This window comes from Aethalodelphis obliquidens, unplaced genomic scaffold, assembly GCF_003676395.1.
Source record: "Aethalodelphis obliquidens isolate GAN/ISIS:26980383/991018 unplaced genomic scaffold, ASM367639v1 scaffold72, whole genome shotgun sequence".
NCBI lineage: Eukaryota > Metazoa > Chordata > Mammalia > Artiodactyla > Delphinidae > Aethalodelphis > Aethalodelphis obliquidens.
Window position 1 is genome coordinate 2,878,352 of NW_020838016.1, and position 16,347 is coordinate 2,894,698.

General features: G+C 48.2%; 1 protein-coding gene across 1 annotated transcript in view; it reads left to right on the plus strand.

The window, feature by feature from the left end:
- The window catches only part of EPHB1 (EPH receptor B1), a 428,352-nt gene that overhangs the window by 341,828 nt on the left and 70,177 nt on the right, over nt 1-16,347 (plus strand). Inside the window, exons 8-10 of the mRNA XM_027091661.1 lie at nt 3,001-3,109; nt 3,923-3,987; nt 16,112-16,234. Coding sequence (XP_026947462.1) covers nt 3,001-3,109; nt 3,923-3,987; nt 16,112-16,234 — 297 coding nt within the window. The remainder of the gene's footprint in view (nt 1-3,000; nt 3,110-3,922; nt 3,988-16,111; nt 16,235-16,347) is intronic.

The window sequence follows — 16,347 nt, forward strand, 5'->3', positions numbered from 1 at the left end:
CTGAGGAGCTGTTTCCTGATAGTTTCCCAGGTGTCACTCTATTCCCAGCGTCACAAATTGAAAGCCTTTAATTTTTCCTTCATTACTTAAATTATATAGAAAACACTCTGCCCTTACATAACATTTTATTTTAGGCCAGCACTCTCTGATGAGGCCCTTAAGAGGGCTTGAGGTTTTCTACTGACCCATATTATATTTCGAAACAATTTAAAGAGTCATCAGAAAGATTTAAAAATCAAATGATTTTATATAAAAATTACACTATCCATTTTCTTATGAAAAATTGTAAGAGAAGCCAATGCTGGTGGGCATCCTAGTGTGAGGACTCTGCCTTGAGCTGGGGGCTTTCCCCCCACTTCCCAGTGATCTGTACTTGGATGCTTTGATGTGAGCTGTCTGGCCTTTGTAGGATGAGAGTTTGCAGCCAGCTCTGAGTTTATTTTAGGTGAGTTTTGGTTCATATTTTGAGGATAGTGAGCTAGGGTAGAAAGGTGAGCCACTTTATCCAGATGAGTAATACTGCTGGTATGAAAGAACACAGGCTGTCTTCGGTTCCTTAAGGATTCTGTTCCCCTCTTTGCACCTCACTTACCATCTAGATTTATGGGCACTTTGGCATCAGGAGGTACACAGGATTAAAAGCCCAAACTCAAAATGCTCTGAGTACTGGTCTCTTGGCAGTTCTGCTACACAAATCAAGAAGTAAAAATTTCCCCCAAGAAGGCTATTCCTTTTGCATTTGGCAGTTAAGTTTTGTAAACCCAACAGAGGTTGGATGTAGGAGAGTTCTGGTAAGTGGCCAAATTCGAGAGTATTTATCTTAATGACTAAGGTTCACACATCGGTAGTAATTATGTTCACTGAGGCTTCAGGCCTCCCTGCAGCACAAAGGTGAGTCTGAAGGTTGTCAGTGATAGGGTCACTGGGGCGGGCAGGACCTGTGGGATCCCGCCCAGGGTCAGTGACCCTGCTTTGGGCAGGTGATGTCCACGTGGGGCAGAGCCGCTGTGGTCCCGGCTGCTCTTAGCTACAGCCTGCTATTTTTTTACTTGCTCACCTCATTTTTTTTTTTTAAACCCATTTATACAGCAGGGTATCTACATGTTTACCACGTATTCTGCGTGATTCTTATGCACCCCAGTGTTTGAGAACCATCCTTCAACTCTGTGGGTGGCGAAGGAGACTTCTAAACCCAAGGATATTGGTTCTCGAAGCCTCTGACTCTCTAGAAATTAGTGGGAAAGGGTGAAGGTCACATGGCTTAGGAATTTTTTAATTAACATGAATTTTATTTTATTTTTTGCCAAATTATTTTTTCTTTAAACACACATATTACAAAAAGCTCGCAGCAGAGGGAAACTCTACCTTCAGTCTTTTAAATTGATTTCTAGGGAGTGGGAGACTTCAAGAACAACATCCTCGTCTTTTTTTTTTTTTTTTTTTTTAGGGTACGCAGGCCTCTCACTGTTATGACCTCTCCCATTGCGGAGCACAGGCTCCGGACGCGCAGGCCCAGCGGTCATGGCTCACAGGCCCAGCCGCTCCGCGGCATGTGGGATCTTCCCAGACCAGGGCACGAACCCGTGTCCCCTGCATCGGCAGGCGGACTCTCAACCACTGAGCCACCAGGGAAGCCCCATCCTTGTCTTTTGAAATCTCATCCTCCACGCACAGAGTTGAAGCATGGTTCCCAAACGTCAGGGTTCATAAGAACCACCTGGAGTGCTTGGTAAACACGCAGATACCCTGCCTTTCACTCACAGGTTCTGATTCAGTAGGTCTGAGGGACCTGGAAATAGGTCTAACAGTCGGGCTCGGGTGATTCTGATGCAGGGCCTGAGAACCTCACTTCAAGAGGAATTATTGTTATGGGGGCCAGATAAAATACAGGATGGTCAGTTAAATGTTGTGAATTTCAGATAAACAACAAATAATGTTTTAGTCTAAGTATCTCCCATGTAATATTTGGGTCATACTTAGACTAAAACATTATTTGTTGTTTATCTGAAATTCACATTTAACCGGCCAGAGCATACTTTTATTCACTATATCCGCCTACCCTACTTGTAATAGCACATACTTAGCTTGACCTCCATCTGCCTCAGTCCCGAACATTCGATAATGGCTCCTTGACACCAAGTGAGAGAATAACCACAATAATAATAGCCCACTGGGCCAAGTGGTCTACATGGATTAAGGAAAAGAGAATTCGTATTAAGGACATCTGTGATAGATCACACACTGTGAAATATGTCACATGATCTGATTAAAAAATTTATTTTAACAGATAAGACGTCTGAGAGTCAGAGAGGCTAAATGCTTTGTCCGAGATCACCAAGCTTCCCCGTGGTAAAGCCAGGGTTTGGGCGAGCTCTGTCTGTCTCTGTGACTGGCGGGCAACCGCTCCCCCGCGTGATACAGCCTGGTTCTAACACCAGCGGAAGCCTGGACCCATTCTCTTGAGTGTGAGCTTGAGAGTGCTGGGCTGTTTTCTTGGCATTTCCTCCATCCTCTGCAGTACTGGGTGCGGTGCTGGCTGGCTGCAGATACGCTTAAATCTCTGCTCAGCGAATCTGTCGACTGGGCTGCATCTCAGCGACTTTGTGTTTTAGAAGGTACTTCAGCAGTGGTTTCCATTCCCCCCATTAGACATACCCTTAAGGTGGCTGACAGACCTTTGAGAGACCTTCCGAATGAGGGCGTGTAGATCGGAGTCACCTCTGCTCTGGGACCAGTGTCATCAATTTAGTTCTGAGGTCCTCTGTCACTGCTGTTTTGCCTTTATTGTTGACACTGTGATTTGGTTTTCATTGTTTTTGTTTATTTGTGACAAAGATTACTCTTGGTTTGGGTCAGGCTTACAGCTCTGAAGTATAGAACCTATCATCTATCTATCTATCTATCTATCTATCTATCGTCTAATGTCTTTGTTGTCATCACTGAGTACCAGCCCTATGCAAAGGGCATACAGGAAGCTTCTAATGCCTCTTTCTCACCTAGACGATTACAAGTCTGAGCTGCGTGAACAGCTGCCCCTGATCGCTGGCTCGGCGGCAGCTGGGGTCGTGTTCGTCGTGTCCTTGGTGGCCATCTCCATTGTCTGCAGCAGGTAGGCCCCCCGCTCCTGCCCCCACCTGCTCTCCTTAGACCCAGGAAGCCCCGCTTGTGGACCCCTCCCATGCAGACTGGACAGGGCCAAACTCACCACAGTCATCATCCCATCTCCATCCACAGGCAGCCTAGAATTCTCCAGATTATTTATTTTCTCTGTGCCTGGGATAAAATCTTCTGTTAAGAGCTGGGCCAGCCTCTGAGCATTCATCCTCAAACCTCATTTTAGCCAAGACGTTTAGCCCACCTACACACACTGTTTTCCTGGAGTGACAGTTACAAAATCGCCCTTGACCCACTGGAGCATCACACCATGTGCAGCAGCCCATCCTCTGGCTACAGAGCTATAGGGCCCTCGGCACAGGGCACAGTGGGGCAGTAGGGGAGCCAAGGAGGAAATGAGGAGCTCTGTGTCCTTCAGGAGGGCAGGCCCTGAAGGCCTTGTGAATTTTTAATACTGTTGCTGCTGCCTTGGGTGGTTAGCCCAGATTCAGCTGGCCCCTCCCGAGAAGTTCTGCAGTGCGGCCAGAGTGCTAATAGGCGTCATCCAGAGCCTCTGCACCAAGCTCTGATGGAGACGCACAGCCCTGCCCGGCCTCTGACAGACGTTGACTTGAAAGACCTCCACCCAGCTGCCCAAGGTGGTGGTCAAGCCAGAATGCTGGCCACGACAGGAGCTCCACTTAAAGTGAGAGTTGCAGTACCCAATCCCACGAGATGCCTGGGTGAGCCCCCATCAGGACAGGAGGCCCGGGAGCAGGGTGGTCGGGGTGCACCCAGCTGAGAGCGCTCCTCTCCCTTGTGTCCACAGGAAACGGGCTTACAGCAAAGAAGCTGTGTACAGTGATAAGCTCCAGCATTACAGCACAGGCCGAGGTGAGTAGAAAGTAGACACCTACCACCTGAGCCCCGGAAAACCACTGAGTCGAACAGGCGAGTGCTTGGAGGGCTCCTTATAGCCAGACTGGCCAGTCCCGATCGCAAGCCCCCTCCCGGCCCCCAGCGCCCAGAGGCTGGGTCCCCAGGGACTGAGGCTGCCCACCCCATCTGTGTCCACCCTTCATGGGCACTCATTGGATGCCTGGTGGGTAGATTATCTTCTGCATTGATAAGCCCATAGAGGACATGGGATGCAGGGAGAAGATTGGGTTTAGCAAGCCAGCGAATCCTGAAATCAGACCCAGTGGGAAAAGACAGAGGGTTCTCTATTAACATCTTCTGCCTTATCTTATCCAATGGAGCGGCTGGGGAATGTGTTAACCAAATTCACAGATAAGTCAGAGAACACGAATGTAGGGAATTAAAAAGATAGCAGAGCCCAAGAGGCCAAAGTGTTGGGATATCTCCCAAGTGTTTTCTTTTAAGCAGTGCCTTTAAAAGTTTTTCTCACTCATTATCTACTCTCTTTTTTTTCAAAACCTAAATGTAATATTTTATAACTAAAATTTCCCCTCGCCAGCGTGCAACATAAAGGCCTGTGTCAGGATTATTCTTTGATCTGTGTAATGACAACGTTGCAGGATCTGCACAGGTCCCACTCAGTCCAGAAAGCAGAACGCTTAGATCTTTACAGCAGACAAGCTCTGATTCTAAATAACTCCTTTTGAATTCCACGGACTCCCTCAGAAACCTGCCCCAGCACTGTGTGCTGTGCACTCTCTGTCCCAGGCTTCCGCCGTGAGCTGCATCTCACCTGAGTCCTGCTGGGCAGTGAGCATGCAAAACAGGCTCCGTCTACACACATCCTAAGCTGGCTTTCACTGGGCGGTTCTGGGAGTGGAAATGGGCTCCAAGGCAAAAGTTTTCACCTGAGGTCACCCAAGGCAGGAGAGTGATGCCAGGTTGCTCCCATGGCAGCTTCACTGCCGAGGGGCTCGTGTTCGGGCGTGGCCAAGGTCGATGCTGGCTGGAGCTGCACAAAGGCCACTCTGTAGATATGGCTTTGTTTCCCGGGGGGCTTTCAATCCAAGAACAAGAACCTGCCAAGGGTCTGTAGAGGACCAAACCCCTGGCAGCTGGGCTGCTGTTCCACAGTCATGACTGGGAGAGGTCTGTGGGCTGGGCACCGGCTGAGGCTCCCACGGTGGTCCAGGCAGCCCCCATGATCAGGAGCACAAATGGGGAGTGAGGGTTTGGGAGAGCAGCCCCCTTCTAAGGCGATAGGCACAGCTCCTGCAACACTCAGAGTCCCATTTACCCCTCTTTCTTTCCCCCAGCAGGCCAGTTAGGCCTCCATTTTAACCAGACATCACTGGTTTTAGAGGGGAAACTAGAATGTGTTCTCTCTCCTCTCCTCACATCCTGACTCTGCACCTCACGGCAAAATCTACAGATGATTTTTCTTATAGTAACCGGGGCATTTCCCTTCCAGGAAGGGCCTTACCTTCCTAAAAACAGAGACTTTGATTGATCTGTGATTCTTAAGTGAAGGTGCCCCCTTCCAGGGTGCCTCAGAATTACCTGGAGGGCTTTCTCCACTGCCCTGCGTCCCTGCCTCTGCCTCTCGGGATTCTGACATCGCCACTCCTCCCTGCTCTGGGCTGACTCCTGGCCATGTTGAGAGCCACTATAAAGTCTATTTCAGATTTGGCATCCTTTGAACTCTGGATGAAACATTTAAAGATGGCCATGTGGGCTTGAAAGCAGAGGACACAAAATTGGGTTCAAAAGGAAGAGTGCCATTTTGAAGACTAGAGACGCCCAAAGGTGAGAATGTCCCTTTTTAAAGGCATGTAAGTTAAGCCTTGCCACCACCCCTTAGTTGGGGTACAGAAAGTCCCTAAGCATCAAGCTGGGATGCATCTTGCTGCCTGTTTGGACACTTCAACCTCAGACCTGACCACTCTGCTCTGAAGTGGCCGGCTTGGCTGGGCCGCCACATGGCACCCACGTGCACAGAGGTCTGCTCCCAAAGCACTCACAGCCCGCTTCTGGGGAACTCTGTCCCCTCTAAGACCAACAGAAGGAGGCTTCCCTGGTTCTCAGGGTCCACAGAAAACCCACCACCCAGTCTGCAGTAGCAGAGGCCTTGCTGCAACCAGTGAGGGTGGGACCCGGGAACGCAGAGTTCTTCACGGACCAGAGTTCACTCCCTCCTTGGCCTTAGAGGTCTGTCTTCTTTTAAAATCCATTCTCCTTTTTATAAATGCTCTTTCCTCCTATTCATAACTGTTCTCTTTTTATCCAGTCCCCGAAACCTGGCTCCTCTTTGCACTCTGGTTCTCTAAACTCATAGCCTCATGCTTTGAGCTGCATTAGTGCATTTTCTCCCACGGACATCCATCATTCTGACTAAAGCTATTACTGTTGGAGAATGACAGTCTAAGAGTTGTGGAGCTGGGAGAAAACTCAGCACACATATAGCAGAAGAGGAAACTCGAGGCTCTGGTGGAGAATAGGCCTGGCCCGAGACGGGGGAGTGTAGGAGTAATTAGTTATGGAAAGCCTACTCGGTGCATTGGGAACTTTATTCTGGAGGCTCGTATCCATCCCTCTGACTCTGACAACCACTCTAGGTGGCAGACATTAATGACATGACTTTGCCTGGTCTCACCACTCATGGGTGGCCAAGGTGGACTGCACACCCTCTAAACCTGGCTGCAGAGCCCATGATCTTACCATATTGCAGAGGCGCAAGGTGGCTGGAGGTCAGAAGCAAGTCAAAATGGGGTGAGGACTAATCTCAGAAGCCCTGGTTGGTGGCTTGTTGGTCCTCTCTCTGGGTCCCACTGCAGGAGGCAGAAAGGTGGACGCACCTGATGTGAATGTGTGCACATAACCATTCCTGGGCCATCCACGTGCATGTACCTCACTGTGGGACGTGGATGGTAACCTGGACATCTAAGTGCTTCCTGCCCTGAGAGGGACAGAAAACCTGCAGCAGTTCCCCAGCCTCACTCATCAGTACCCGAGAGGGCCCCTGCCTCTCTTCCCCGCAGGCAGGGAGGGCATAGGGCCACATACAGAGGTCAGCGGCCCCTGCCCTCCCAGACCTACCTTTCAAGCTGATGCAAAGGCTGAAGGAGACATAACAGAAATGTTGGCAAACATAATACCTTCTCTAGTCCGTGAAGCCCTGGCAGATCTGGTCAATTTGAGAATGCCAAGTGCTCCCTAAGGCACTGGCTTACATCCCCACTCTGAGCCTGCAGCACAGAGAACAGACTTGTAAGGGGGGATTTGATTTGGGTGAAAGAGACTAGAGGGAAGGCAGGTAGGGAAGTGAAAGTGCATGGATGCTGGACTGAAGAGCCTGGGAACCTGTGGTTCATGTTCAAGGGTGGGTGGGAGTGTGGGTTTCCCATGTCGGGGAAGAGGCAGACAGACGGAGTGTTCTCGTGGTTTCCGTGGGCCAGTCCGCAGAAGGTGCTGGCTGCCTAAAAGTTGCCTGGATGGGATGATCCAGGTGGGCTAGGGTAGGCTGGGTAATCTATCTTTAGAAAACTTCCAGCTGATGCTACATTTTGGAAGTGTTACCAGGTACTTATGGGGCTTGGATGGACAACTATACACTCGATGGTGATTGACACTGCACTGATTTCTGAGATGGATGGAGTGTGCAGGGGTGGGGAGAGAAGAAGGTAAGGGCTTGGTAAGGGGTCAAGGGCTTTCAGAAAGCAACCCTAACAGAATCATCTCCTTGTTACAGGCAACTGCAGATATAATCACCGAGCTACTTTTGTTAAGCTTTGAGAAAAGCAAAAACAGATAAGATATGTGTCTAAAGACCATAAGACTGGCAAACACACTAATTTTCACACAGGACAAGAGGACAGAACACAGGGACCACAGAACAGGAGGGTGAGCTTGATCCCTGCCAAATGCTCCAGAGACTGGGAAGCAGATGTGTTCTAAAACTAAATCATTTGGGAACGAACACAGGATTGTTAAGAAAAGTTAAGGGGACCTCATCTCTTTTACTAGGGTTACGCATTTAGTAAATTCAAGAGGAATTGTATACGTAGTGGATTTTTATTTTGGCAAAAATATTTTATGATCTCCCATGGGAAAGCATTGTAAAGTGGGTACAGAGCTGGTCATCATACGAAAAGATAGTGGGTTAGTGAGTCTGTCAGCCAGGAAGGAAGTCACCAGTTTTATTCTAGTTCTCGTCCAATTCAATCTCTTGTTCGTTTGATTGTTTTTTAAATTCATGAGTCAGGTGCAAGCCTAGGGATGCTTATCAAGTCTGTAGGTAACAGTCGGGTGGCTCAAGGAACTCCACAGAAGACAGAATCAAAATTCAGAACTATACAACAGCTTTGAACGCTAATTTGAAATCTGCAAGACAAAATGTTAGAGGGATAAATCTAGAAGCTAGTGTTGGTTAAAACAAAAATAAAGCACTACAAAAAGGAGGAGACCTGACTTGCTATCTGTTTGTATGGAAAAGTTTCAGTACTTAGTTGATCACGTGCCTAATAGGAGTGAGAAAAAGCTAATAAAAAAGGCTAAGCACTGTTACTAATGCAGAATACTACTACTAAAAGCCTCCAATTTGAGCACTTACTATGTTGAGCACAGTAACTTTAAATTAACTAATTTCAGCCTCATAACCGTCCCATGAGGTAGATTTGGCATGTGAAGAAACAGAGCCTCAGAGAAGTCAAGTAGCCTGTCCAGAGTTTTATGCCTCTGTGGTCACAATTAAAGTTGGGATCAGAGGAGGTGATACACAGAAATGCTGTCCTCTGTGCTGGTGAGAACACATCTAGAAGGACGTTCTTGGTTCTGGGGGCCCCATGTGTCAAGAAGGACTTTGTCAACAAAGCAGCTGACCCATGGAGGGTGCCAAGTCCTGACCTGTCACCTCAGAGACACCAACCGATTTGGTGCTGGAGAAGTGCAGGCAGGAACCTGGGGGTCAAAAGCATGACACTATCACAGCAAAAGAAAGGTGATACTGTTGTGCTCTGTTGTGTTAAATGGAACCATCGGTGAGAGATCCAAGTAGGCAGACTTTGATTCAATATATGAACAGCCCCCCAAACTGGAAGTGTACACACAGAGCCAGGCTGCTTTGTGGGGAGGGAGGTAAGCTCTCTGGTCTTGCAGAGACAGATATCAGTAAAGGCTACTGTAGAGGATGTTGTAGAGAGGATTCCTGCTTTAGGTAGGACACTGGACTTGATTCGACCCAAGATTCTGCACCCAGCTTTCTTGACTCTGGGTGGGAGGGACGTATCTGAACCGTTCAGGACACAGCATCCAGCGCACTGGAAATCGCCTTTGGACACCAGGGTGAAGGTCAGGTGTAGCTGGAGGAGGGACACAGACCATGGATATTTTGGCTGCCTCTCCTGAAGCTAACAGGAGCATTAGCACCTGAACATGAGTAAATGAGGGCCTATGGGAAGAGGAGGAAAGGCCCCCAGGTGCAAAAGGTGGCTGAGTGTTCAGTGAGTGTTTATTAAATGTCAAATAAATTTAACGAGCTAGCTTCACCCATTTGTCTGCTGCTGGCTCAAAGCCAGAGCCTCTAGAAACCAGGGTAACCCTTTGAGTCCCCAGCTCCTGGGCTGTTGCCCTCAGGTTCCTGGCAGGACTTCAGTGGCCCAGAGACAGTGGGCCTTGCCTGGAAGGACCTGCCTGTCCTGGTCATTGATACCCAAGAAGCAGGGAGATGTTTTTTTCCTGAAACTATTTTTCCTGAAATACCTTCCTCAATAGCAAGTAGCCTGTGGTCCACTTTCCTTCTCTTGGAGACACATATTAGGCAATAACTGTGGTTTTAAGAACAAATCTTGAAATGTGGTGAAACCCCCAAACAGAAGGTGGAAGGAAGAGCTTCCTCAGATTCGGTGCTTTTCCACCAGCCTTGTTGCCCACCCTGGGGCTCCCTCTCTTGGATTCTCCCTCTAGCCTTGGCTGGACACCCATGACCTCCACTCTTTCAGGGAAAAAGACAACCACCCATCATCCTGGTCTTGACCCCAAGCAGGGGGAGCAAAGTGTTTCTAGTGTCCATCAACCTTTCCTGGTAGATTTGCTCTGAGAAACTACCCGTTCTCAGCCTTTCACATCAACAGCTTCAACTGTGTGAAGCTCTGGGTAACTCATGTGTCCACCACATCCACCACTCCACATCCAGCCTTTCAGCTCTGTTTCCATTCTGAGTTTTCTGACTGACTTCTAGGCCTTGCATATTTCATCCATGCATTCAAAGTCTAAAGCCACGTGTGCAAACTTCCCTAACAATAGGGTTTCCTTCCCAAAGTCCATCACCTGGTTAATAGGACCACTTGATTCTGGAAGCCTTGGCATTGATTCGCATTCTTCTGGTCCTTCCTTCCTTCCTCATCTTTAATTGCTCACCAAGTGCTGTCAGTTATTCCTTTGAAATTTCTTTTGCCTCTTCTGCTGTTGTCATTGTGATGCTCTGCTTAAAAACTGTTATCTTGTACCGTAATTATAGCAGCAACCTCAGAGCTGTTTTCTCAGCCTCCAGCCCCTTCCCCGCAACAATGCAAGGGAATGCTGTGGCCTGTCAGCAAAGTGAACTCCCTGATGCCTTGCTCTCAGTACATCCCTTCCCTGCTGCTGGTACAGTTGTCAGCTCTGTGTGTCCAATGGCAGCAATCCAGATGCCTTTGATGGTAGTCAAGGCCCTCCCACTAGTGCATTAACACTGTTCCGCCTCAGACACCCCCTTCCTTCCACACTCAAGCTGACCACACTGTCCCTGCTCACGCAATGGCAGGTCTCTCTCTGAGCTGTGCCTCATGACACTTCAAGCTTCTCCCTCTTCAGTGAAGGACCACATGACCTGTCCTTCTAGAACTCTGACCTTGAAGGCTAGCATCCACAGTCCTCCACCTTCTCTGGTTTCTGCAGCACTTACAGCTTGTTTCCGGGTGTGGGATCCTGATTTTAGACTCTCTGGCACTGCTCCCCAGTTTGTTCACATCTCAGTGACCTGAGAACTCCACGAGCTCTGTTTTCCCTGTAGATCCCACAGTCCCTGGCACAGGGCTAGTTGCATGTCTGGTCAGCATTGAGAAAAAGAGGGGCGATCAACGTTCTGAGGCAGAGGACTGGACGAGGTCCCTCCCAGGAACCGGAGTTTACGTGCAGATCCCTAAACAGCTTCCCTCTTGTGCTTAGATATCTGGACCAAATTTAGGTGAGTCATGAATATGACAAAGTCTGCCTTGGATCCAGAATGGGGAATGAGGAGGCAGATGTTCCCCTTTCCTATGGCTCCATCAAACCTGCTGGGACACAAGATATTAACGACTGAAAACAACCTAATTTATGCACTAGCTTTCCGGACTCTACTGTGGGATTCTAGGAATCCTCCACTAGCAGGAGGGCACTGGGCTCTTCCTGGCACCCTGAAGCCTCCCTCATGGGACCCGCAAGCTGTCCGTGGTACTGATTTTGTCCTTTCTGAATGCGCAAGAGGGCTGAATGGCAGTATTCCATCTTCTTCTTCCACTTTTAATACCTAAATGTCACTTACTGTTTAGAACTGGCCCTTTACCAGCCCACGCTATCCTGCCCTGAGACCCTGGCAGTTGTAAACACGTCGAGCTGACTTTTTAGCTACACCCCACAATCTGCCAGCATCCCCCAAATTTATCCCAGCCTCTTCCCTTTTGAGAGCACACTAATCTCTTGCTACAGGATCTCCAACAATACTCAGGAGTTTCTTGTGCTTCAAGGACTGCTCCCTGCCATGCAGGAAGGCTCTGGATAATGGCGAAGTCATTTCTCCCCAAAGTTAATATCTTTAAAGCCTTGGTTCATGTTTGAGATTTTGCAGATCTCCTGGGACTATGGTCCTTTAAAGCTTTAACAGTCCAGGCTGTGACCCCACTCATAGCATAAATGGGTTTTGAGATCAAAGAATAAACATATCTGCAAATCAGATCTTTAATAGGGATTAGTAAACTAGAAGATCATAAAATTGAAGTTTTTCTTTTCTCTCTCTGGGCACCATCAACCAGTTTAGGTCTGTACATACCACTTTTGTGCCAAAGGTATGTAACCTATGTTAAAAATGATGAAAATAATCAGAAACTATAAGATATTATAAATATTAACACTAACAATAATATGAAGCATTGGACAGAGCATTCTAAAATGTCTTACATTATAGAGCTATATTACATCTGATATTATTATAACTGCCATTAATAATATTTCCCCAACAGTCACCATCTGAGAATATTTTCTGAGCCCTGTCTCTAAACGTTTGGCCGTGCCCGACTCCACAGCTGACTCGAATTCCTTGTTCACTGTCTGGTGATTCATTGCACTAAATACCATTTCCCTGATAATTAAAAACTGCTCACTGGCAAGTGGGAGCAGAAACAGGCTGATGCAGGATTTATGCAGAAACACAGAATGAGCCAAAAGACAAATGACCTGTTCTGCCTATCTGAAGACATTTTATTTTTCCTCATCATCTTCTGGGACTAGAAAAAGGTTAGCTGTGATGTGGGAAAGAGGTCTGGAGAGATGTGTCATCCCGAGACGAGGTGGATGCAGGGAGAGCCATTAGTGCACGTGTTCCGCCAAAGCACTCTTCAGACTTAGGACCTAGGGACCCTGCCCACAGCCATTCCTAGACCGGCCCTATCTGACCCTCATCAGAGGAAAAGCACTGAGTTTGAACCGTTTGTTAGACTTCTGATTTCAGTTTTCCTTCTTCAGTCTAACAAAGGTATCCTCAATTTCAGGGAAAACAAGAACTGATTCCTACCCTGCATAGGTGCAGGATGCTCTAAATTGACATTGCATCACCAGGTCTAGGCTCCGTGCCACCTCCTCGGCTTCTTGTGAAAAGCTTCAGTGAGGACCAAAGCCTCTGCCTGGCCCAGAGCAGCAGCTGAGACATCGTGTGTGCTCACACACGCACATACTCATACACACGCACATTTGTACACTCACACACACTCACATACATACATACACACATACGCACTCACACACACACACTCCTTAATTCCACAAGCCAGTGCGGTAGCACAGCTGCCCGTGAATAAACCACACAGTGGTTAGAATGTGAACTTTCTCCCATGCAGATGCCCTTGCTTGGACGCCACTGGCCTAAATGAATCCTGGCACCATCAAGAGATGAGCTCTACCTTCTGGGAATAGCGCCTTCCCAGAATTGATTGGGGCCAGTATCTGTGGAGCTCATTAACTCATAACCCTCTCTCATTCATCCTTACATATGTCTTTACTTGCAAACCATTCATTACAGCACATTCTAGATTATTTAATTAGTTTCTGTGGAAGAGTTCCTGTAGGACAGCTTAGCATACATCGTTTAAAAGCCCTTGATCCAAAATAACAAGGTGGTATTTTTAAAATAACTAATATAACCCTAAGCAGTTTACAGCCCCCCAATGCTCAGCTCCCATGCCCGCCCCCCCTGCTTCCTCTTCCTACCGCCCCAAACACTTCCTAGAACAATTTACTGATAATAATCACGAGCATATCAGCTTGTGAGCCCTCCCTGTACATCAGGCACCGTGTTAGGCATATCACTTGCAACATGGTCCTTAATATCACAGCCGCCCCAGGAGGAAGGTGTTCCCTCCTCCGTCAGCAGAGGAAAACGACGTTATAAGAGATGTATGTGGTCTTGGCTCAGAATGCCCAGCTAGTGAGAGGCTTTGGTGTTGTGACCTCACCTCTAGAGCCCAGCTTCTGGGCTCTGAGCCTTCTCTCATTTCAGCCCAGAACTGGGAAGAAGTCACAGGTTGTTGACACTGGCCTGCTGCCCCTGTGGCATTTTGAGTGGGTCTTTTGTGGTGACCTCGTCTCCTGAGCTCACCCCTCCAGCGCACACTAGCCAGCTTCCACCTGAAGCATCTGTGTTTCTTCACCTAAGCGCCTCTCAGGCCCTGGAGTCTCCCCGCCCACCTGCCCAGCAGGGCAGCCAGCCCTCAACCAATGACTGACGGGAGTCCTGTGGAGCTTCGCCAGCTCCCTCCACCCTAGGGTGGGCCAACTCTGAAGCATATGGTCTCAGAGATTCCTAGGGGCTGGGGAGTTAAGCCTGTGTCAGTTACTCACAGTCCCAAGGCAGTAAGTGCCTTGAGAGCACACCTTTCATAGGCTGCCTTCCTTTCCTACCTACCTGTCACACTTGCCTACGGCTACTTCTTCGGATCACCTCCCAGATGAGCCACTTGCTTTCGAAACCTTGTCTCAAGTTGTTGCTTCTGGAGAAACCCAAAGTGAGACTGCCTGGAGATACTGGTCTGGGTTGTTAGACTTTCTGTGTGGTTTCAATCCTTCCTGCACTTCACTTGTTCTCCACACCAAAGGAGAAAGGGATGAACCTCCGATTCTGTTTTCCCCTTTGTCCACTGTTATTAAAGTAAACTCTCCCTCTCTCTCTCTCTCTCTCTCTCTCTCTCTCTCTCTCTCTCTCTCTCTCTCCCCCCCTCCCTCCCTCCATCCCCCCAGGGATTAGAACGTTCTATTATAAAGATGAGGATTTGCTTTGTCCAAAGTTCAATCAGCAGATTCCAAAGTCAATGTTGTCATCCCCAAGTTTTCAAAGAGCATTCTAGAGTGACGTCGACCACCCTAAGCAAGCCGCCTAGCGTGCTTGGAGTGCTTTCATTTCATGACTGGGAATAACCCAGCTTTCAAAAGAAGCAATTCCTCTGGTCAGAGCACCTGGCTCTCTTTGGCTTTCAAAACATATCCCCCTTTAATTGTTTGCTGCATCTTCCTCCTCCCTCTGGATTGTATTCTGGCCTGAACTGGTGATCAGGGCAACATTGATCTGGGGCATCTGTAGAGTCACCAGAAGTTTTTTTGATGAAAGATGTCAAAATTAGACCATGCGCTCAGGGCTGGGACTCACTGAGAAGAAGCCACGGTGGCCGGGTGGGAAGTGTGCGCTGAGAGGAGCTCAGCTCGGGGAACCTGAGATCCAGCCTCCACCGCGGGCACGGCACTTGGGCTTTTGCACACCTGCCTGCCCTGCTGACCTGACTCTTCCACGAACCAGACAGCAGCGACGGGCAGGGAAAATGGCTGCTCTTCCCAAGAATGCGATGCCAGACCGTGCTGAGCAGCTTTCGAAGCTCCCACTACATCACCGCCAGGAAAACCATCTCCATTCTTGCCTAATGACACAACCAACATGGTGAAAAACGACATTGTGATGAATCCATTTGTTTTTGGATTCCATTTCCTTTCTTTTGTCCCCTCTCCTCCACTTTTTGAATGTATTTTTTCTGCAATGACGATTCTCTATTTTGTCCCCGTGCACACCTATTTATCTTGCCACTGTAAACATAAGTGACAAAGTCCATATTCCTTTATGTATTTCTCATTCACCATTTTATTCACTTTTCATACTTCACTGTGTCTGAGGGCATGAGGGTTCAATCACCATTTTTCTTTCATTCTACCTCATTTTTTTCTATGTAGACTTTGCTCTTTCCTCTCCCAGGGTTTTCTATGCTTTTCTCTTCCCATTTTCTCTTCTGGTATACTGGCTTAGCACTCCTGTCTTGAGGTTTTTCTAATAGCAATTTCTTTCTTTTTTTTTTTTTAAATCCATCCTCATCCCTCTTCCAGCCCTGGACACAGCTGTCAGTTATAACCTTAATGGTGGCCTCCACTCAGGAAAGTTGTCAAGTTGATAATATTGATATCTGCCCTACCATTTTACCACCACTTTTCTGCTAATGCATTTGGTTGGCATCAATCAGCTTCTTTGCCTTCTGTGAGTGCCCGGTGTGGGAACTGGTCCCAATCTGTCATTTATAAGTAATCTGCTCCACATTTCATCAAGAGCTCAAAAACAGAAGAAAATACAGAGGAGAAGTAGAGGACAGAGAACCAGGCTAGCATGGCCCAGAGGGAAGGGAGTTGGGGAGGCCCAGCAAGGAAAAGAGAGGCAGCCCTATGTGTAGGAGAGACACCCCTGCCCCAGTCATACCCTTACAGCTGGGGACATCAGCCAGTGCTTAATGACCACCGTGTCCTCTTTGGGATGTTAACCCTGCTTATCTCCTCTAAAAAGGCTCCCCAGGGATGAAGATCTACATTGACCCCTTCACTTATGAGGACCCCAACGAAGCTGTCCGGGAGTTTGCCAAGGAGATTGATGTCTCTTTTGTGAAAATCGAAGAGGTCATCGGAGCAGGTATGGCTCTCCCCTCCCCTCCTTTCTGTTCTCTTGGTGTCCAAACAACCTCTTCCCACCGCTCTGGGTGTTCTCTACCATCTTTTTCCCCAGAAGATACGTCTAAGCCATCT